This window comes from Clarias gariepinus, chromosome 22, assembly GCF_024256425.1.
Source record: "Clarias gariepinus isolate MV-2021 ecotype Netherlands chromosome 22, CGAR_prim_01v2, whole genome shotgun sequence".
NCBI classification, from domain to species: domain Eukaryota; kingdom Metazoa; phylum Chordata; class Actinopteri; order Siluriformes; family Clariidae; genus Clarias; species Clarias gariepinus.
The window spans coordinates 16,872,265-16,894,740 of record NC_071121.1 but is presented as its reverse complement, the minus strand read 5'-3'; the positions used below and the strand labels follow the sequence as shown (position 1 = coordinate 16,894,740).

The 22,476-nt window shown below is 38.9% G+C and overlaps 2 protein-coding genes across 5 annotated transcripts; one reads left to right on the top strand and one right to left on the bottom strand.

Moving 5' to 3' along the window:
* Positions 1-218: 218 nt before the first annotated feature.
* On the bottom strand, positions 219-15,666 carry prkcbp1l (protein kinase C binding protein 1, like). Of its 4 annotated transcripts, none has more exons than XM_053482233.1 (20): positions 15,553-15,666; positions 11,601-11,671; positions 11,057-11,214; positions 9,436-9,657; positions 8,566-8,679; positions 8,211-8,303; positions 8,032-8,119; positions 7,898-7,953; positions 7,714-7,791; positions 7,501-7,616; positions 6,799-7,256; positions 6,570-6,677; positions 6,213-6,353; positions 5,633-6,121; positions 4,823-5,236; positions 3,129-3,241; positions 2,947-3,027; positions 2,735-2,813; positions 2,396-2,635; positions 219-1,122 (listed from the first exon to the last, which is right to left on the bottom strand). In XM_053482233.1, the coding sequence occupies exons 1-20, from the start codon at positions 15,564-15,566 to the stop codon at positions 944-946; spliced, it is 3,312 nt and encodes a 1,103-aa protein (XP_053338208.1). In that variant the 5' UTR covers positions 15,567-15,666; the 3' UTR covers positions 219-943. The 4 variants fall into 4 exon arrangements, with proteins under 4 accessions (XP_053338208.1, XP_053338211.1, XP_053338210.1 ...); XM_053482236.1 differs by having other exon boundaries at positions 9,436-9,579; XM_053482235.1 differs by lacking the exon at positions 15,553-15,666 and adding an exon at positions 15,324-15,420.
* Positions 15,667-18,789: 3,123 nt separating this feature from the next.
* slc16a7 (solute carrier family 16 member 7) lies at positions 18,790-21,867 on the top strand. Its single transcript, XM_053482238.1, has 5 exons — positions 18,790-18,836; positions 19,372-19,605; positions 20,011-20,154; positions 20,285-21,112; positions 21,273-21,867. The coding sequence occupies exons 2-5, from the start codon at positions 19,389-19,391 to the stop codon at positions 21,515-21,517; spliced, it is 1,434 nt and encodes a 477-aa protein (XP_053338213.1). The 5' UTR covers positions 18,790-18,836; positions 19,372-19,388; the 3' UTR covers positions 21,518-21,867.
* The last annotated feature ends 609 nt before the right edge of the window (positions 21,868-22,476 follow it).

Genomic DNA, 22,476 nt, shown 5'->3' with positions numbered 1-22,476 from the left:
GAGTTTCACCACTAGATGCTGCTGACACTCCATTTAAAAGGAAGCAACATGAAACAAAGACATGCCTTGCTCAGGCCTGGTTTCTATATTCTCTTTTAATATTTCTGACTGCATAGGAAATAAACACTGTACCTTGATGTTTAATTAAAATAACTTAATTTGCCTTTATTTGGCATGTATGTGAACTGTGCCTTTGACCGTAATAAAAGACTATACAATGACTGTTCATGATTTTAATTTTGATGAGAGCTGGTATTATTTTTTCTTACAGATATTTGTCTCCTTTTAATTCTTTAATTATTTACAGTATGTAAACAAGTAAAAACCTGAAGTCAAATACAGTTACAGCCTCCATCACTCTGCTTTCGTCAGCTTTAAATCAAGCAATATCTGCAGACTGAATGATCTCAGTAAGATGGCTAACATAGAATGTCTTTGATTGGTGATGTAGTGAAACTCAAACTTTAACATGATGTGAATTAATAAATCTCACCATGCTTTAAAAGATCCACCATCCAAAAAAATATAAAATAAATTAGAATAATGTAACCATCTCTCTGGAGACACTAGTAAGTGCAGCGGGTACATAAAAATTACTGAGCAGACAAATTTACGTCAATCTGCACTGTATAAAACACACTTCTGTGTAAAAAAAACAGTATTACATAATAAGCATATCTTATATGAAAGTTTTAGCCTTTGTACAATGCAACATTATATAGACTAAAAAAACATTAAATGACTTAGCAATGGATATATATATTATATAAAAAAAGGAACCACTTTCTTACATCCTCAGGTGTAGTGAACTGGGCAGGTTAAGGAGTGTAAGATTGTGTCTTTGCTTTGAGTTTTGAAAAAAAGAAAAAGAGGAGAAAAACAAAGCTTGCAGACCCCAGTCCAAAAGCATCCTGGTTAGCGTCCATAGAGAAATGATGAGTTTCTAGTTAGGAAACAGAGACTGTGGCGCTTTAGTGTTGTCGGCTGTGGGGGAGGGAGTTTTGTGTGCTGGAGAAGTTTTGCTGGCTGATGGTGAATGTTGGGTTTTGGGTGATTGTCCTGATGTTTTTGGTACTAAACCTGCAGAGGCCTCCTCCTCTGGCTCTTGCTGAGATGCCGTGGCTAGAAAATAAATGACATGTTTTATTAGGATGTTTGCCTCTGGGAAAGATGTTCAAGTGTTGATTATACACATCCTGTATAATTAACATTTTATATTTAGCTATTTTAATTGTATTTTCATTGTTACTTTGTAAATTGTAGATTTGTACATTTATCCCAATGTTTTATCCCATCTTTCTGTTTTAAGTCACAGACAGTCATATAAGTCTTTCACTGCATATCATACTGTGTATGGTGTATGTATAGTGTGACAAATAAAATGTGAATGGGAAATTTTAATGGATACATAGAGAGAACTCACAATTGTAAAAAGAGGGGTCTTGCAGTCAATGTGGTATAAGGACGTTGTTATTGTACTAGAGGCTTTACAATACAGTAATGTCCTTGCATTTATAGTCATTCATTTATCTTCAGTAACTACTTTATTTTGGTAATAGCCATAGTGGATCCATTGCCTAGCCCTGGATAGGACACCAGTCCATTGTCCGGTTCCGTGCATTTATCCCAAAGATCAATTTAGAGCACAATTCTGTGCATCAGCAAGTTTTACTAGGGTGCAAGAAACTGGGGAATCTGGAGAAACTCATGTGAACACAGATAGGACAAGTGAAACCCACACAAACAGTAAAACAAGGTCAGGGTTAAACTATGGCCCATGGAGCAGTGAAACCTACCACACCATCATGCCATGTTTGCATTTAAATTTGTTTCAATTTATGTGATTTGTCCCTTTTTTTTTTTTTATATTTTACACATTATATTGCCAAAAGGATGCAGATAAGTGACCAGGTTGCCTGTGTGAATTGTGCTTATTTAGCCCAAATGCTTTACTCATGCTCAGTTAGGAGGTCTGGAGATCCAGTTCTTAACAGTTGTATCAAGTGAATTTGAGGTCAGGGTAACTCCTCAGGACAGTCGAGTTCTTCCACTCCAACTTTCGCAAAACAATGTCGCCAAACTTGTTGAGCTTGATCTTTTCACAAGGTCACTGTTATGATGATTTGGGCACCTTAGGTCTCGCAAAGAAGGTGTTGATGGTTATGGGTCCACAAACTTTTGGCTATATAAATAATATATAAAACTTGCTCTACTAATTGTTTTGGGGAATATTTAGGAATTAATAAAAAAATAAAGAAAACCGTTTTGTTATGGTTATTATTTAAAACAATAAAAGTTTTTCTTGAAAGATGTATTTTTTTTTTTATATATAATAATTGTGTAATAATGTCCTGAACTATTCAAAAATATCAGCAAAATCTGGTGCATTTTATACCTGACTGCGTGCAGGATTTCATGTGTTCAGGCCAATGCGCTTGTTGGCAAGGATAATCACAGTAGCTGGTGTTCCAACAGCAGTAGAAAATAGCCTCCTTCTTACAGTTGGCACACCACTGCTTCTTCTTCGTTTCATCCACAGCCTGCTGTTTCTCCACCTCCATTTGCTTCTTCACCTCCGACACAAGCCTCTCCCTCTCTTGCTCCAAACTCTGCCTCATCTCTGCCATGGTCAACTCTAGACACAGGCGTACAGCAATAGTCATCGTCAAGGACAGCCATTGTATAGTGAATTTACAAGTATGTTCTGGTAAACATGTTTGCAAGGCCAGAATACCCAGATTGTGTTTCATCTCTGATAGCTCTTGTTGATGCAGCCACTGGAGCTTCTCAATTTCGATCCTTAACCTTCGAATCTGTATCACAGGGTTAGTGAAAAACAGTGACCATTATTTGACTGCCTGAAAAACAAAGCTGTATTCAGCTTTGAACTGCAATGCAAATAAGTGAAAATCACAATGGCATAAAGGCAGATGCATCGATGCAAACCTCAGCAATAGTGTTTCCTGTAGTGCTTTTGGAAAGGTCGTTGTATATCTCGGTCATTGGTCCTTTAATAGCATCCACTATCTACAAAGAAAAAAACATTACTTTTAACATCTATGCCAGCAACTGCTGAAAAATTAAACAAGGAGCTGTGGATTTGAGCTTTTGAGTTTATGCATACTTACTTTAGAAGTGTACTTAGCAATGTCAGCTGCTACATCAGCAGAGGCAGGGGGGATGAGAAAGTCTCCAGCTAGGGCTGAACTAGAGGATCCAGACGAGGGGTCCTTTTGATGAACTGGTAAAGACACAAATCTAATTTTAGAAAAATGCACCCTATATATTCATTTATATGGCATACTGGCTGTTCCAACACTGATCCCTCATTTATTCATTGACTATACCGCTTTATCCTGTATACAGGGGGGCCTGGAGCCTGTCAAAGGAGACTTAAGGCACGTGGCAGGGTACACTATGGACAGGGTGTCAAGGCCAATTAGAGCAATCTTCGTGTCTTTGTACTAATGGAGGAAACCAGAGGAAACCCACCAAGCACATGGAGAACATGCAAACTCCATGCACACAGACCCGAGACGGGAATCGAACCCAGAACTTGAAGGTGCAAGGCGACAGTGCTAACCACAACTGTGATGATCTGTCTAATTAAAGTAAATTTTTTACATTTTGGGGCCTTCTTCATTTAGAATCAAAGGAAGGGCTCAACTGACCCTGCCGCTAGGGAATAAAGCAGACTTTAAAATGGAGTATCATCAGTGGTTGGCTGTTGGTAATCTGAGCAGTAAATACCAACGAACATTGATGCTGATTTCATACATCAACATCCTTTCAATATTGGTTTCCAAGTAGCATGAAATCAATGCCACATTCACTTTTTCAGTCTTGACATGCCATTGGTTCTGACATTAATGCTGGTAGCAGCTGCTAAACAGGAAAAAGCAGACTGGAGGAAATTTATTATGAACACACTATTCTAAAATTCATGCACATTAAATATAGCGCACACAAACAGCAGCTCAATTTTCAGAGATTTATGATCCACCGATAAAAATGCTTACAATGCTAAATATTGAAAACTCAGACACACAAAAACAAGTTTTTTTTAACTCCAGATTTACTCCAAATCAGCCAGTTAAGGGATACTTAAGCACTTAAGCTCCTTAGCAGTATGGATCTGGCTTGGTGTGTATAAATCTTAAATGTATTTAAGACTAAAACCTTTTACTGTTCAGTCACTTTTGTAGAAGATTAGGAGTAATTCAAAAAGTAAATTAAGTGAATGAATTTACTTTATTAAATTGCCAGTCGACTTAATTGCTTAAAAATAATTGATGTGAATTGGTTAACGGCAGCACGCTGGATTAGTGGTTAGTACTGTCACCTTATACCTTCAGGGTCTGGGTTTGATTCCCGCCTTGGCCCCTGTGTGCATGAAGTTTGCATGTTGGTGGGTTTCACTGGTTTCCTCCGACATGCAGATTTGGCTAATTGCCGTTTCCAAATTGGCTGTAGTGTGTGAATTAGTGTGTGTGTGCCCTACGATGGATTGGCACCCCGTCCAGGGTGTACCCCGCCTTGTGCCCCAAGACTCCTGGGATAGGCTCCAGACCCCCCGCCACCCTGAAGACGATGTGCGAGTAAGCGATTTTTTTTTCTAAATTACAAAAAATTGAGATTTGAGAGTTTGTCCTGTATCAGCCAGTTAAAAGCTGCAATAATGTTAAAATTCTTTATGAATATGTTTTTTTATTTCTTGGAATTTTTTACTTCTTACACCTTACATACCAGACCTTATTTCCAGCATACATTAGAGCTCTTGTAGAGCTTTTTGTCTCAGGTAATCAGAGGAAGTTTCAGTTACCTTTAGCAGACTGTCTAGTCTGGTAGCGCGTGCTGGAAGCATTGCTGGAAGATGATGGACTTTGTGACTGTGAGCCATGTGGCTGCTTCTGAACCTTCTGCATTTGCCACTTTGGTGAGGATGTCTGGATCTTATTCCCAGTCTGGTTCCAAACCACAGATGCCTGACCAGACTGAGCTGTCTCCTTGGGCAACAGAGGGCGCTGTTTCTTCACCACAGTAGAAGCAGAGGAATTTGCTGCAGATGAAGTTGCTGGTACAGATGTGGTGCTGGCAGATGTGGGTGGTGGGGCGGAGGTGTTGTTTGCTGGCTTTGAGACTGTCTGGGTTGAATCTTTTGTGCTGGGGTTAGAAGATGAAGCAGAAGGTATTGTGGATGGAGAGACTGATGGGCTCGCAAAGGCCTGAGTTTTTCCTGAGTAGAGTTATAGAGATACAAATTAGTATGTCCCCTTTAATGTTATTGCAATGAGTAGAGCAAATCTTTAAGTGAATTTCAAAAATGTGAAGTGTCATCATTGAAAGATGTACATACTCAGTATATGCTTAAGCACACAAAAAAATTTCATAATGCTTTCAAACTTGTTTCAGTGATATTAGGAGGCAATTGTCTTCAGCATGGTCTTTGTGTTGATTATGAAATATGATAATTGTGTGGGGTTGTTGAACGTGTCATGTTGTGACCAAATAGGAAAAATTCCAAATACTGATGATGAGGCTACAATTATTCGGATTAATGAGATTTTAATGATCTCTCTCTCTCTGACACTCACTCACCCTTACAAAAAAAAAAGAGAGAGAGAGATTGCACCTTCAGTTTTGACGATTACATTGTCTTTGGTCGAAGAGTTGGAGATCTCTCGCTTTGGTCGCTTCCTCTCTTTTCCTCCATGTTCATCGCCAAGGTCGATCACTAGCTCTCTTTCGGAGTCGGAATCTGCATCCCCAGCCTTTCCCTCACGCCCAGCTGAATGTCTCTCTCTGTGTGACTGTGTCTGTTGGCTTGCCCTGGGCTTTTCCTGGGCTTCCTTCTCCGGAACACCACTATCCTTCTTTTTTAGAGGAGGTTCGGGGGACAACATCTCACTGGCATTTTTACTGTTGGGTGGGTGTGCAGATATAGGTCTGGGTCTTTTTTTGTTTTTAAACACAGTGTCCTCATGGTCTTCCCTCTTTGTCTCGTTTTTCAGATCCCGTTCCTCTTCACTCATATACTCGCTGTCACTGGTGTCAGACTTGTCAGAATCATCAGAATCACTGTGACCCACACCTTGGAACACCTCAGAGATCTCATCAATGCCTAAAGACAGTGGTATAAGGTGACAGTTTATGTACCACTAAGAATGAATGTATGTATGTGATCTATATATGACACGGTATGGCTGTTATACCTAGTTGAGCCTTGCAGCTCTCTATGGTCTTATCCAGACTTCTAGTGGGCTTCTTTGGGGAGGTAAGGAGTACAGATGGGCCTTGCTGCTGCTGCACCGTCTCACTCAGCTCCTTCAGGTCCATTTCTGCCTTAATGCGGTCTGAAAGCACAGCCAATACTCATCCCCACTTTGTAATAACAAGCCTCAAATGGCTGGAGGACATAGCTTAAGTACATTGTAGAGGTTATTGACGATCTTATGACATTTTTAGTTCAATTCTATTTTATTTTTGTAGGGCTTTTTACAATACACAATGCTACAAACATACCACCGAGACAAAGACTGGAACTAGAAAGCCATTTTTGTAAAGCTCACCAAGATTAAGGTTGAGGATGCTGGCTGTATTCTGTGGTTTCTCATGTTTAAGAGGTATTGGTAGGATGGGTTTGGGGCTACCAGTGGTCTTCAGGCATGCTGGAGATGCTGTAGCAAAAAAACAAACAAAAGTGTCTGTTAACATTTCATACAAACAGCATGGAGTACAGAAATAATTATAATCAATCTACTAAGCAACAACATGTAAGAAGACTATAGGCTTGTGTACCTGTGCAATCCATAGAGTCTTCTCCAGTACTGTAGTGGTTAGACGGGACTCTTGTTCCTTTCTCTGATGGATCCTGCTCAAGGTCTGATCCTGTGTGTACTGAGGAATTGGTGCTCATTGGAGACCTGGGCATGTCACTCATCCTGTGCCCGACATTCTTAGCCAGGGATGTCCTGGGAGATGCAGTCATGTCAAAGTTGAACTTAATTTTGTCCTGTTTCTCTGGCACAACTGTACCTTTCCTGGGGTTACTTGGGTCCAGCAGCATCTGGAACATATTGTTGGGCGTATATGCCGTCCTAAATGGAGCGTAATTAAACACGCCGTGTTTCTTGCGTACGTTTTCCACATAAACCTCCATCTCTTGCATCGCACTGTTGAAGATGCTCTTAGTCTTCTTCACCGAAAAAGGAATCTCTTTTGACATGAGGTAGCAGTTGTTAATGGGCACCCAGGCTCTAAAAAAACAAAAAACAACAACAAAAAATAAAAAAAATGCTCAATATGGTTGCAATATATAAACCTGATCCCATTGGCAAACTCCTTTCTGTACCCGAATTGTCTTTTCAGAGACATGTACACTCAAGAACCACCGTCACTGCTGAGTTTGGCATGAAAATGGACATGCAAATGAAGTTCAGTCTTGTCAAACCAGTTGAAATTAGATGTGTATTAGCATGGAGGTAAATACTGCAAGCTTACCGGTCATGTTGGCCAAAGAAACGTGCATCGACCTGGCCATCTTTTTCCCTCAGAGCTTTAGCAGGCCAGAAGGGAAAACCTTTTAGCTTAGCCCACACCAGAGGATGGGGCTGAGACTGTATACAACAAAAACAACCATACACTTCCCATTATTTAAAGCTCACGAGTGTCAAATTGGTGCCAAAAAAAAAAAAAAAAGTTTGATCTACTCACACATGGTTCACAGAACCAGTTGTCTCTCTTTTGGCAAGCTGACAAGTAACACTCTGGACAAACTTCAATTTCATTCATCTTGAGATAAAACCAGACAGTGTATTTCATTGTACATGCTTTTAATAATACACTCAAAACAATCTATATTCACTATACCAGTCCTTATGTACAGTATAAAACTTACTTCATGTTCACAGATCTTGACGATAACCTTTGCTGTTGCAGTAAGTTTATGATTCCCTGCACAAGACAGACACACAGTCAAATATAAACCGCATAGTGTTTTAAATCAAACATTAAAAGAAAAAAAAAACTAACCTCCGTTATAAATAATACAGTTGTGTAGGATCCATTTCACATCCGCCAAAAATGCCTCAGTGCAACCATAAATCTTCTTTTTGATATTCTGTGGACAAAGCGTTCAGTCACTGTTAAGTCTTTGAATTTTTTATTTTTTTTTACCTGTTGCGTTCATACAATCAAAAGGACTAAGTAACCTTTTCTAAGGTGCACAGGTCCATTGGGTTGAAGATGTACTCTGCGTAGTCAGGATGCTGCTCCAGAGAGACGGGTTTCTGAAAAGGCTCTGTCTATACATTGAGAAGGTTGGGGATGATTATTAAATATGTATGATCTAGGAAGTTCGACTTATCCCAGACCCAAATGATTCCATGCACAGGTTTAAATAACAATCACATTGAATACTGACAATTGGCAATAGGTTTTATTAAGGCCTGAGACATAGATAAATTCCATCCCATGTAACACAAACACAAACGCTATATTATTCAAAAGCTTGCTATGGTAAAAGCTACATCCTTATTTAAATTAAGTGAGACGAAGAATTATTACCCCCGGCTGCTTCATTTTCTGCAGGGCAAACTTCAACAGGTAGGACAGCTGTTCCAGATTCAGCATAGTCATAGCTTTGCTTTGTGTCTCAATGCATTCTGCTACTGTTATTTTCTGAAACAAACAAGAGTTATTACTATAGCTACCATAGTAATAAAGCAACAAGGTAACTAAGATTTCAGCTTTCTTTCTATCCACTCAGAAAGCAGGGGATAAACCATTGTCTCTCAGCATAGTGTTTGGTTAACCTGCACCATTAACTTTAAAACCTGTCAAAACCATTAAGATTCAAACCACCTAGATTTTGAGTTCCCCCTGTGCCACTGGGGCGGCTCTGGCCCATCGGGGCATGGCTCCATGGGAACTCTGGGGGTGGATGGCACCAGGACGTTAGTGGCACATCCTTTGGGTGCTGTAGGTTGTGGAGTGGGGTCTCCATGGATCAGTGTCGTTTGTCCAGCACATCCCATGGATACTCGATCTTGATCTGAGATCTGGGGAATTTTGAGGTCAGATCAACAACCTTGAACCCCTTTCATGCCAATTCCCATACACAGCAGGCTGTGGTGCACTGGGTAGTCTGATAAATTTTCTGTGGTGGCCATCATTGTCTATTTGTGGTTTGTGCTGCCCGGACTTTTTTGTGGGCCTTGGATTTGCTGGTTAATAACTGATAGTCACTGCTATTTAATTCACCGGGTGGCAGTATTAATGATAATGTAATCTCCCAGGTTGGAATATGAAATTAGATTCAAAAGCCTAAGGAAAACCAAAAAGGCTATCAACTCTATCTGGTGTAATGGTCTTTTAGTGCTTTTTTAGTCCATTACAGACCTTCTTCCATGATCTACACCTTACACTAGTAGTTACCTCACACTCTGGACAGAACCAGTCGCCTTCAGGCTCGGCAGCCAGTTTGAGGCACTTGGCATGGTACACACGTGGACAGAGCTCACAGCAGAGCACTTGGCCCTCACGATGGCACATCCAGCAGTAGAAGTCATTCCTCCCATCCTGTGGCACAACATCAACAGGATCTGCGGTGAGTGCAGGCTGCTTGACATAGTAAAAGGGACCATGTCTTAGCTCACACTGAAATGCAGGCAAGAGAGACAGAAGCAGCGGTCAAAAACACACTAGGGCAGGCAAGAGAAGTAGCAAGGCTTCGCATAGGTCAACACAGCACAACCACAGGCCCTCACTTAACATAGTGGGCAAAAGCAAGGGGAAGTAACCCTCATGCTGGAGAGATGTAAGAAGGATAATGTAAGAGTATTGGGTACAGAACAGACTCAGAACACAAATCTACCTCTCCAGGAGGAGGGTTGATTACTGATTCACAAAGCCACAGATACCAAGCATAGATACTGATTGCCAAGCACTAACAGGGCCAGACAACAAAAGATGAGGCAAACTCAAAAAACAAAAAAAACCCAGAATTATTTTGATATTATAATGATTGTATTAGAAGTATTAGAAATCTCTTTAATATTTCGAAAGCGTGTTTTTTTAAAGAAATGTGATATATAATTTATTATTTTAGTACCATTAAAATTAATGACATTAGTTAGTCATATGATGTATACAGATCCTCAGAGTGCTACATAGAAATTCCTTCAATTAGATTAAAAAAAGAAGTATAGTGTACCTCTTGAAGTGTATTCCTCTGTGTAAAGTATTTTTTTGTCGAAAAGCATTTCCTAGTAGGAACTTTTTAAGAAGTTATGATTATTTAACTATTTAACTTCTCACTGAAAGGTTATTTTCTAAGAGTGTAATTCTGCAGTTCTGCATCTGGTATCATGCATAGGGATTATTAAGGCTATAACCAGAATACCAAGGCAATAATTCAAGCAATGCAAGACACATGATCTTTTAAAGCCTCAGGAATGATAGTAATAGTTAGGAACTACTGCAAATGCAAACTGAATATCTATACCTACGTAGGCTTAAGCAAAATAGAGCAAAGGTCATCATGTCCAGTCATGGACGGCTGCAGTCCAGCACAATTTGGTGTGACAGCTTCCTATTCACTTCCTATGGCTACTAATTAACTGGGAGTTAAATGCAATATTATTGAAATTACTAAACTGTGTTGGACCCCAAGCAATTCTATGCACAAACTGATGACCCTTGATCTAAACGGTGCAAACCAAAAAGATAAAATAACTCAGGGTAAAATTCCATTCCAAATCCTCTGAACTGGCCATAGCATTAAGAGAAGAGTTTTCCCAAGCTGTAATAAAATTACAGTAGCACAACACTACTATTTCACATGGGTTACTAAAAATAAATTAAAAAAATAAATAAAAATTGTAAAAGTACATAAAAGAGATTTGCTTACACACTCTGGGTGCAAGAGCAGCTTCTCAAGATGCATAGACAAATTCAAACAAACTATCTTGCTGTTACTCAGCATTAAAATGCATTAAGCTTTTCACATGAAATCATTTTTGAATAACAGTAATAAAGACTTAAGATAGGGTCCTACTTGATCTTTATTGCTGCTGACTAAGCCCGGTTTCTTTTTCTTCTTGACACCACTGGGAGATGTGTCAGATGGTGAATGGCCATTAGAGGAGTGAAGCGGACTGGATGCTTTCTGTTTTGGACTAATCAGTGTTGCTTCTGCTGATCCTACATCAGGAACTGTAAAAAAAAGAAAAAAAAAGAAAACAGAAATATTTTAAAGATGGGGACGATTGATAAGGCAGAGCAAAAGAAAGGTATGTGTGTGTGTGTGTGTGCGCGCGTGTGTGCGTGAGAGAGACAGAGAGAGCACCCTTTTGGGCCTCTTAGTATGGCCTTGTACTGAAACTGACCCTGTCTTCACCAGAGCAAATCATGCATGTTTTTAGTCCTAATTAGGATTAATCTGTCTCTGTAAGAGCAGGTTTGCCACTAAACTATGTGACACACCTCCCTCTTCCAGAAAAAAACCCCATTAATTTTACCCAGTGGTATGTACTAACTAAAAGAAACTACAATCTGACATCACTCAGCTCAGCTAAAGCAATGACATATAAAAGTCTTACCTTTTGGTGGTAATGATACCTCCATCCCTTCAACCACATCAGACACTGTCTTCATCTCCTCCTCAGCCAAGCTAATGTAAGAAAGGATTGATACACAAGGGAGAAAAAAGCAATGTAAATGTGGGAGTCTCATATGGTTTGCTTCTGAGATAGAAACCTAAGGTGATGCAATCAAATCCCAAGAGTTTTACTGTTGTTGTTCAATGCAACATTGCCTGACTATCTCATACTAAAACTCGAAAAAAAGAACTCAAAGAAACGAACATCTGTATATATATATGTGAGCTGTTTTTTTTCCGGTTTTGTCTTTTTTGCAAGCTGACGTTACACGCTATTCTCTGCTGACCTGGACTTCTCTTTTTCAGGCCAGTAGTATTCATGCAGGCTATACCTTTGAGCAAGGCCAGCCACAAGGGTTAATACGTCTCCTAGCCAACGGGTAGTGCTGCACCTTTCTTATAAACACCTTAATCGCTTACAAAAAAAGATTTTGATCAGTATTGAAGACATCCTCCCAAATTCAGATAGGATCATGCAGACTACTATCAGCTCCTGTCCGTCACTTTTACCAGTCCCTACTAGTTCACGTTACCTACAAGTACTGTTTGGTTTATTTACACAAACCTGTTGTATCAGTATTAAAATAGGGCTTAGTTACCACCCCGAAAGCACTTTTTATTGTTTGACTGAAAAGAGGAGGATAAGGTGATGTGGTGGTGTTGGAGCATTGTGGCAGATCCTGTCCTGCTTAGTTGGCCTTGTTCAGGCACCACAAGAAAATCCACAGAGGTCAAATTAACAAACACCAGCTCAACCACAGAAAGAAAAGGTGGCAGAAGGTAAAGAAAAGAATGTTTTTTGGGATGACGTGGTTAAAGAACAACAGAAAGAGGAACTGAATCACAAGGCAGTTATAATGCTTAAGATCTGTGTTAGAGAATGAAGGATTTCCAGCACTATCACACTATCATCACACCAACTAGAATGACTGAAAGAAAAAAAAAACAATTTCTCCCATAAACTTTATTTACTGATTGATTCAGGTGTCCAATGGAAAGTGTCCATTTCAGTCTTAACCAGAGAACCCAGCAGTTTAAAAATACATGCTGACTCAATTATGAGAAAGTGTGTCATGAATTCTTGAGGGAATGCAAGTATGTACCCTTTGTTTGAACACCGTGTGTAATACACCAGCAAGAGGATCTGAAGTGTATTTAGGCATCTCAGTCATAATTCATGCAACTACATTTCAGTGGACAACAGAGTAATGGAAAAGGTCAACTGAGTTGACAAGGCAAATCAGGCATAATACATTACCCATGCCAAGGAGTAAAACTCACCTGATCACTAGCAGGCCTCAACTGTCCAGCTCTTGTGCAACGTGTTCTGTCAGATAACAGTACTAAGAACAAAGTGGGATTTTGTTGGTGGATTGGGTTGGGTGTTTATCAAAAAATGTGATACTGAAATGTCTGAGTGTAAAAATGCATGTCTTGGCAAATCCTGAAGGCTAGCCTATACTGAGCCTGGTAGGAGTGCCAGCAATATTTCACATGTTTGCAATGGCACCGGTTTTGCAGCCCCAACCTTTTTCCCCAACAAGGTTTTCACTCCTTTCTTGAGAAGAGTGTGACGTGGTCAAAAAGTCCACAAGGTGTGCCACCAAGATGGCCAACAGAAGGACCTAGATGAAGATAATGTTCAAATAGGAAACCCAGTCCTGGAACTGATCCACAGGCTTGTTAATGTTCATAGCCGAGAACCGAAACACCACATGGCCTTCATTCAGTGACCTCCACAAATGGAAAACACACAAAAAAAGGCCAAGATCTTCTAGAATGTTCTATGGAGCCAAACGCCTACTCTCATGTCAATATAGGCCATCCGTTCTGCGAGCCCCTCGCAGAGAAGAAATGGGGAGAAAGGCAGCTGTGAATGTGGAGATAACTGGTCAGAGAATGAGTGAGCCAAGGTCTTTTTTTTTCCCTCTCTCTTTCTCCGTTTCTCGCTCTGTCTGCACACAGGAAATGAGAAAGGCTGCTGCTTCCCCTCCCCCAGCGCTGTGCTGAACCTCCCCTCCCCCTTCCCTCAAGGCCTGATCCTGCACGTCCACGCCACGAGAGCTTTACAGTAAACAGGCAGCATGAAAAGCTGTCATTATGGGCAACAATCAAGTGCTCTGCCAAACAACCAACATTAAACGGCTGAAAAGCTCTTTTTTTAGTAGATCTTTTGGTGGTTATATAAACTTAAACCTTTCGACAAAACAGATTTTGAGTAATTTTAAGACAAACCGAATGTCTAATGGAAACAAATGAGAGCTGTAGATAAAAGCTAATCAGGGAACAAAACTGCCACATTATTTTTATATTTTGAACCATTTCCTTTTAACGCTGAAAAATGTTGCAACCCCAACGGCTTGTTTCCTTTGTAGACAAAACCACCAGAAATCAGTTTCCTTGTGAGAAGCAAGGCACGCAACATCTGCTGTCCCAGGCGGCACAGTAGACAAATCTCAAACTATGCTTCATACTTAAACAAAACACTTTCGATTTTTGATGAATTTATACAAAAATACTAAAACAAAGTGTCTTTGAACTAACCAGAGTAACAGCAAAGAAATGACCAGAAAAATGCACAGTCATACCTTTCCTTAACGAACAACACACACAAATTCTTCATTTGATGACCTTTTGGTTGGAATCAATGATGGTTGTGAAATTTTCCACCACATGCCTTTCTATCATCCCCTCAGGTTGTGTCTCCCTCTCCAACTGGCCAAGGCATAAGACTGGCTGATTGGTTGGTGGGGTAGGTGCCATTCTACAGCCTATGTTTTGTTCATTCGCTCATATCAGACGCATTTTCTCATATATCTAAGGCTTACCTTTCCTAAAAAAAAAAGGGTATTAAAAACCCGCCATCCAGCTTCGAAAAGAAAACATCTTACTGTCTAGGTCAAATGTATATTTTTAGGGCCAGTGTGATTCTGTCACACCTTCATACATCCAGTGCAAAGCCTACAACTATATGCTGTTACGGTAAAGTACTGAGGTCGACCTCCATATAAAATGCCACGCGTAAAATCTACATAATCCATATAGACCTTTGAGTCTGTGTCAGTCTCTTCAGTTGGTAAAATGAGAATGTTTCATCATCGCTGACCCACCCACATGGCTGTGCCAGATGTGGGACACGGCGTTCATGCGCTCTGGGAGAAAGAAATATTTAATCTTATATGAATTTTTTTTTCAGTACAGTAATAATCAAGAAATCATTATCAACTAGACTGTTATGAGAGAATATATGAGAATTTCATGCACATAATGGCCGCATCTTAAATTCACATTATTAAGAAGCACTGTTGATTTGAATGGAAATAGATTTGTATCGCCACGTTTGTTAGATTTCGGGAAGATGAGCACCAATAACGATTTCTATTAAATGTGCCACCATCTTCTGTGCCAGCCTCAGCAGCAGACATGCAGACAAAGGGCCAGGCAGTCAGATTACAAAAGACTTCCACCATCCAGTCATCCCTCCCCCATCCTACAATCCCATTCTCTCCCTGTTACTACAAGGGGGTGTTTAATAGGGGAAAACAGGGCCTTGCTCCCACTCCAGCCCTAGCTTCATGGCAGTGCAACATTTGACTGCCATTTGTTTGCCGTTTCAGGAATGAGTAATGGCTGCCTGAGTTTTCACCGCAGTCATGTGACATACCCAGGCCAAAGCTCAGGACATGAAGAGAGAAAAGCCTGTTTTTCCTCCTTAGGCCACCTCCTTCTCCTCCTCCTCCCCTTTCATGCCCTCCCCCTTTTGCCCTGTTTTCAGTGTGAGAGGCCTTGCCAGGCCTTTACTGTAGACTGAAAATAAGTGAAAATGAACAGTGTTAACAGTCAATGGAAGCAGTGAAAGGACAGCATAGAGGAGAATAAAACAGAAAGCTTACCTCTGTGGCTGCATGGCTGAAAACTGTAATGTTAATACTTATGAAACATGGAGGACAATCTCAGCCTTTAGACAAGGGAGGGCTCGCCTCTGAACACTCAGCGCTGGAGGCCTGTGTGTGATCAGAGGCGCGCCGTGACTGGCTACCCTCCCACTGACAGCATGTAAAGCCACAGCTGATTGGTCAAATGGCTTCCTGAGTAATCATCTTTGTTCAGCACTGCCAGAAGCACTCCACAGAAGTAAGACCACAGGGAAAGATATGACTAGGCCTCATTTGTTTTCAAAAAAATACAAACTAAAAAGACGAGCCATGAACTGAAACTGATCGTAAAATCAAGAGACATGGAATGTAATGTACTGCACCAGAAGCATTGAAGAAAAGGCTTGTTCATTTAGCGAGAGACGTGTTGAGCTATAAATGTTTGGGAAATACCCCAGAATAAACACACCCAAAGGCTTTTATGACATTTCTGTAGTGAAATAGGGGGCATGCAATGTAGTTTACCAAATGCGACTACTGCACACACTTCCAATGTCCCTGTAATATACTTTATACACATAACATTGTGCGAATTAGCCATGCATCACGATTCGTATAATTTAGTTGAATTACATTTATACTGGTTAGGTATTCATCAGAATTAATGATGGATTGTAGACAGTTATATGATTATTATTTTAGTTAGTTTTGTTAATGGGCTTGTCTGTAAGAACACATCACCGCTAACAAGGAAGAGGAAAATGTTCACTGAGATCACAACCTCTAAGTGGTCTGGTAACAAAAAACACTACATACAACTCCAGCTGAAGTATTTACAATCTTTATATGGTACCATCAAGCTTTAGAAATGTGAAAGGGTGTGGGATAATTAGGTTTAACTCAGTCTTCACCAGGTATTATTAAAAGTACTTGTAAAATATTTGTAGGCCTCAAAATGGAGGTAGAGAGAGTACACATAGCTTACCCAATGCTGATCCCTGGTGGGTGAAAAGGGAATTGACATGGCTGGGGAGGATATGCAAACCGGAAGTGGGAGGCCACAGTGATACCCACTACACCAGCATGCTGCCATGGTGAGAATATTCATTTGTTCAACATGTATAAATATTTACACTTAGTACATTAGTACTAAGTGGCATGAAAAGTATTTGCTCCCTTCCTGTTTTTTGCATATTTGTCATACATCAAAAATTTTTATTAAACAATAACCAGAGTAAATACAAAATGCAATTTTTAAACCTAATAACTGGTTGTGTCACCTTTGGCGGCGACAACTGCAATCAAGCATTTGTGATAACTAGCAATGAGTCGATAAAATTTTAGAATTGACATTTTCAAATTCAAATTTTATTTGTCACATACACAGTCATACACAGTACGATATGCAGTGAAATGCTTGGACAACTGCTTGTGACCTTAAAATAAAAGACTATGAATAAGAAAGAAATATGAAAAATAAAATCACGGGTAAATTCAACTAGGAAGAATAAAATAAAACAATAAAATGAAAGTTAAAATAAAATAACTGTACAACAAAATACACAATATAGAAAATATATGAAGAAATATAGAACAAAAAGAAACAGCTGTACAAAGTAGGTATGGATTTATGTCATTTTTGTGGAATGAAGTTAGAATAAATGGTAAAAGAATAAAAGTGATGTCCAGGGTTGTGCAATCCACATATTTAAAGTGTCTTGTGCAGTGCAATTTGTTAGTTCAATTTGTTAGTTCAATTTGTTTCCAATTGAAGTAAAAATACTTATACTATACTTAAAATACTTTAACTATCCTTCTGTCTTTCCACCCTATCCTGTCTGTCTTTCTCAGGTCATAGACAGTTAAACAGTTTGAATATGATGCCCACTCTTCTTTGCAGAATTGCTTTAATTTAGCCACATTGGAGAGTTTTTGAGCATGAACGACCTGTTTAAGTCTAGGACCAGACCACTCCATGAGCATAATTAATATGGTACTGAGAGGTTGGCTTGCTGGTGCCTTATGTATTTTGGACTTGAGCTTGAGGTCATGAACTGATTGCAGGCCAGGCATTCTCTTCCGGATTTTCTGGTAGAGCATAGAATTTCTCAATTAGGCAAGTCGTCCAGGTCCTGAAGCCCCAGACCATGAAATTATCACCACCATGTTTGACTGTTGGTATAACCTTCTCTTTATGAAAACTGTGTTAGTAATGGGACACACATATTGCAAAAAGTCAACTTTTGTCTCATCTGTCCACAAGATATTTGTCCAAAAGTCTTGGGGATAATCATATTTTTAAATTTATTTTATTTTATTTTTTTTTGCCAAAAGTGAGATAAGCCTTTGGGCCTTTTTGTTTAGCAGTGGCTTTCACCTGGGAACTCTCCTATGGTAACCATTTCTGTGAGGCATGTTGTTCTGGGTTTCTGAAGTGTTCAAATTATTAAATTAAATTAATTAATTTTTTATTTATTATTTAATTAATAAAATATTAAATTATTATTATTCAAATTGTATTTGATTTGAATCATACACAGTATGACATGAAGGGAAATGCTTGTAAAAACATGCACCCAAACAGGGACTTGAACCCTGGACCCTCAGAGTAAGAGTTTGATGCTTTACCAACTGAACTATCCAGATTTTAAAGTAAACAATCAGATTACTGTACATGATGTAAGATCTTTAAGTGTGCTTAACTTTGTCAGACATGCTCTATTTAAGTGATTTATTGATTTGACAGGTCTGGCAACAATCAAGTCTAGGTGCAGCAAGTAAAATTGAACTCAGCTTTCCAAAAAATGTGAGCAGATTTATGTTCATTCTTGATTTAGCAAAAGGGAAATAATTTTCCACATGGGACAAATATGTTTGGACAGCTTGTTTCCCTTAATGAATGAAACGATCATTTAAAAACTGGATTTTGTATTTACTTGGGTTATCTTTATGTAATGTTAAAATTAGTTTGATGATTTAAAGCATGTGTGACAAATATACAAAAAAAGAGAAAATAATAGGATCTTTTTCACAGCGCTGTATAGTGTGAGGAAGATTAACTACAACCATTAAGGTTTAGCTTTATTAGCTTTTTATATTACAATATCAGAGTAATACAACATTGTATGCTGAATTAGTTAAAAATCTTCCAGTAAAAAAAAAAGGAATAAAAGAAAAAAAAAGGAAAAAGAGGTGAAGGTGCAAGAGCTGATAAGGTCTGGTGGTGGGAAGTGTGCTCATGAGATAGAAAGGAAAGGTGAACATTCACTTTATACAACTGTCTCTCAACTCCACACATAGAGGTAAGTCTTTATTATTATTAATAATAATAATAATAATAATAATAATAATAATAATAATTGTCTTTAATAATAATAATTGCTGTAGAAAGCTGACTATATGTACACTACTGACCAACTGGAAAGCTCAAGCTTAGGGCTTGACTTATGGCACAACATAAATATTCATATTTCGGAGTACAGGATTGCACAAGTCCAGAGACCAACTTAAAAAAAAACTTGTTGGATAGGTGTGTTATTAAATCTATAAAATTGTTTAAAAATTACATTTTTGCTTTCAAACTTTTGGCTGTAAAGAATGGTATATTAAATGTATTTTTTTCTATAACTGTAAGTTTATAATTATATAAATTGGAATAATTATGATTTGCATGTATTCATTTATATTGGTTGTTTGCATGAATATTTAATAAAAACACAATGAGTGAGAATATGTGAAAAGCTTACAAAACTTATATTTGAATACAGAAATAAAAATCAACTGTAGGTAATGTTTCATCAGCCAAATTACCACTTACTAAATATTACTTTTTGCCAGTTTAGGAGGTCCCCACAATGCCCCCTGCAGCTGGTGTTGATCTAGGCTACACTCCTCCTGATGGAGGATGGGGCTGGGCTGTAGTGTTTGGATCATTTATGTCAATCGGCTTTTCATATGCCTTTCCGAAATCCCTCACCATTTACTTCAAGGACATTCAGGAATATTTCTCCATCTCCTACAGTGAGATTGCATGGGTCTCCTCTATTATGCTTGCTACCATGTATGCTGGAGGTAATTTGAATTATTTAGAAGCATGACATTCTGGTCCTGAATATTTTGTTTAAATCCAGATAATGGCACAGAAGTCCAATTTAATTTTTTGGGTTGTAAGTATTTATGTAGAGATTTAAGAGTGACAAGGTGGAGTCAAAAACTTTAATTGTCTTCGCTATTACTCTTTTACTTGCACACAACTACCATCTGAAGAGTTCATAATCCTGTTATTGCTGTTAAATTTTAATCAACCACTAAACACAATATGAAGGTTAAGCAAAACACCCATGTAGTCTATGTCCTCTTAGTTACCTAACTTGCCTATGATGTTGTTTGTTCAATCTTGCAAAAAACAGTTACACAGACCAGATAAATTCTTAGTACTAGAGTTAAGCAGAAGTGACCTCACTTCTCTGTGTGCAGGACCTGTGAGCAGTATACTCGTAAATCGTTATGGGAGCAGGCCAGTGGTCATTATTGGTGGCCTAATGGCTGGAGTCTCCATGATTGCTGCTTCTTTTGGCACAACCATCATTCATCTGTACATGTGTGTAGGAGTCATTGGAGGTACTTCTATTATCACTTGTCATAAGTTTGACAAAAGAGTTTCTTTTATTATTATATTATATTATTCAAGACAAATTAATCAAAACTCAAACATGGAAACATGGATTTATTGTCTTTTTCCCTTTCTCAGGTCTTGGCCTTGCCTTTAATTTGCAACCTTCCCTGACTATAATTGGGAAATACTTTCTCATTAAACGACCCATAGCAAATGGTTTGGCCATGGCAGGAAGTCCAGTGTTTTTGTGCACTCTGGCTCCCCTTAACCAGTTTCTGTTTGACAACTTTGGCTGGAGAGGAAGTTTCTTCATCTTGGGAGCCCTACTCCTCAACTGCTGTGTGGCAGGGGCACTCATGAGGCCTATTATAATAAGAAAAAGACCCCTGCAACCTCAAAACAGTGCGAATAGTGTTTCTCAGGATGTTAGCGTAGAGAGAAGAAAACAACAGACAAAGCATACAGGATGTGCATCACATGTAAATAAATTCATTGACCTTTCACTCTTCAAGCACCGTGGTTACATTATATACCTGGTGGGGAATGTTGTGATGTTTTTTGGGTTCTTTGCTCCAGTCGTGTTCTTGGCCCCCTATGCCAAGCACCAAGGCATTGATGAATATTCTGCAGCCTTCCTGCTCTCTATTTTTGCCCTTGTAGACATGGTGGCCCGACCAGCAACCGGTCTGGTGGCCAACACAAAATGGATCCGACCCAGAATTCAATACTTCTTTAGCTTTTCTGTGGCATATAATGGAGTGTGTCATCTGGCATGCCCTCTGTTGCCGGGGTATACAGGTCTGGTGGTATATGCTATCTTCTTTGGGCTGGCCTTTGGAATGCTGTGTGCACTGCTTTTTGAGGTGCTAATGGATTTGGTGGGGGCACAACGATTCTCCAGTGCAGTTGGACTTGCCACTATTATAGAATGTGGCCCTGTTCTTCTTGGGCCCCCAATTTCTGGTGAGTCACCTGTAATTCTTGCCTAAGTTGCACATTCAATAAATGCACTTTCAAGTTAATGCTTCAAGGTCATTAATATCTTTTTTATGAATGCATCTTTAAACATACAAATACAATTTGATACAGTACTGATTACATGATTTCGACTTTTCTCCTTTAGGTGCATTGGTTGACATCTTTATGGACTATAAGTACATGTACTTCACATGTGGCTTGATAATGCTGGTCCCTGGACTTTTCCTGTTCATTATGAATTTTTTTAACTACAGATGGTTGGAGCAGGAGCAGCAGAAACAGGAAGATCTGCAGATTGGTTCAGCCAAAGAACTTGCTGCTATAGAGGAGGCTAATGATATTGAGCCAGAAATCAAACAGTCAAGAAGAGCAATTTATGGACTTATCTAGCAAAGAAGCATAATAATGCTATGTACTTAGATTTTAAGTAGAAATCAATTATCCATATATTTGGATAGACATTTTTATATAGCTACATTGCTGGGAAAAAGCATTTGCCTCCTTCTTGATTTTTAAAAGTTTTGCTTATTAATCACAGTTAAATGATTCTAAAAATCAAATTATTTGACTGTTTGAATCAGTTAATCAAACAATCTAACAACCTTATTAGGTTTAGGGGCAATTACTGTTTTCTATAGGGCCAGTCAGGTTTGGACAGCTTTTTAAATTATTTTATTTAAAAAATTGCATTTTTATTTACTTGTGTTATCTTTTACTAGTATTATCCATCATTTAAACGTGACAAAGAAAAAAAAAAAAACTCAGAAAGGGCCAAAAACATTCTGACAACAATTTATATACTATAGTGCAAATGATGCACAAGATTGGAATTTTATTAGATTTGTCATGGACCCTCCTTAGGCAGCTCACCAGAGCACTTGGTCATCCATGCGTATTTAAATGTCACTCAGTCTGAAACTCTGCTCCTTACTGTCAGGGGGAGAAATGAACAGTATAATTATAATTAGAGTATCATTAATCCACCAGAAAGCAAACTGGCATCCTACAGTTATTTTTTCCATCTGGTTAAATATTTAGATTTTTACTCATGAAAGCCGACAGAAAAGTGCACACCTGACCCCTGAAGAAACAACAGTTACCAATTTTTAGTGTTCAAGCTATGAATGTGCTCATGCCAATTGCCTGCCATGTGAAGCTTAATCATACTTTAAGGTGACCCCACTGTAAACCTACAGTGACTTCTTACATGCATATCTGCTTCTTTTGGGATCCCAGTTTGTTTATGCAGTTGTAACACAGTCTGTGATCAATGACCTATCCGGACCAGTATGGCCAATTGTAGTGTGTCTCAATCTCCTTTGAAAGCTATCCAACCATTAAAAATGCTG

Coding starts and splice junctions, on each gene's coding strand:
- prkcbp1l (XM_053482233.1), bottom strand. Junction 7,792..7,897: donor TCAAGATCTGTGAACATGAA/GTAAGTTTTATA, acceptor TTTTATCTCAAG/ATGAATGAAATTGAAGTTTG. Junction 7,257..7,500: donor TTCTTTGGCCAACATGACCG/GTAAGCTTGCAG, acceptor TTGTTTTTTTAG/AGCCTGGGTGCCCATTAACA.
- slc16a7 (XM_053482238.1), top strand. CDS start 19,389: ATGCCCCCTGCAGCTGGTGTTGATCTAGGCTACACTCCTCCTGATGGA. Junction 20,155..20,284: donor GTGTGTAGGAGTCATTGGAG/GTACTTCTATTA, acceptor TCCCTTTCTCAG/GTCTTGGCCTTGCCTTTAAT. Junction 21,113..21,272: donor TCTTGGGCCCCCAATTTCTG/GTGAGTCACCTG, acceptor TTTCTCCTTTAG/GTGCATTGGTTGACATCTTT.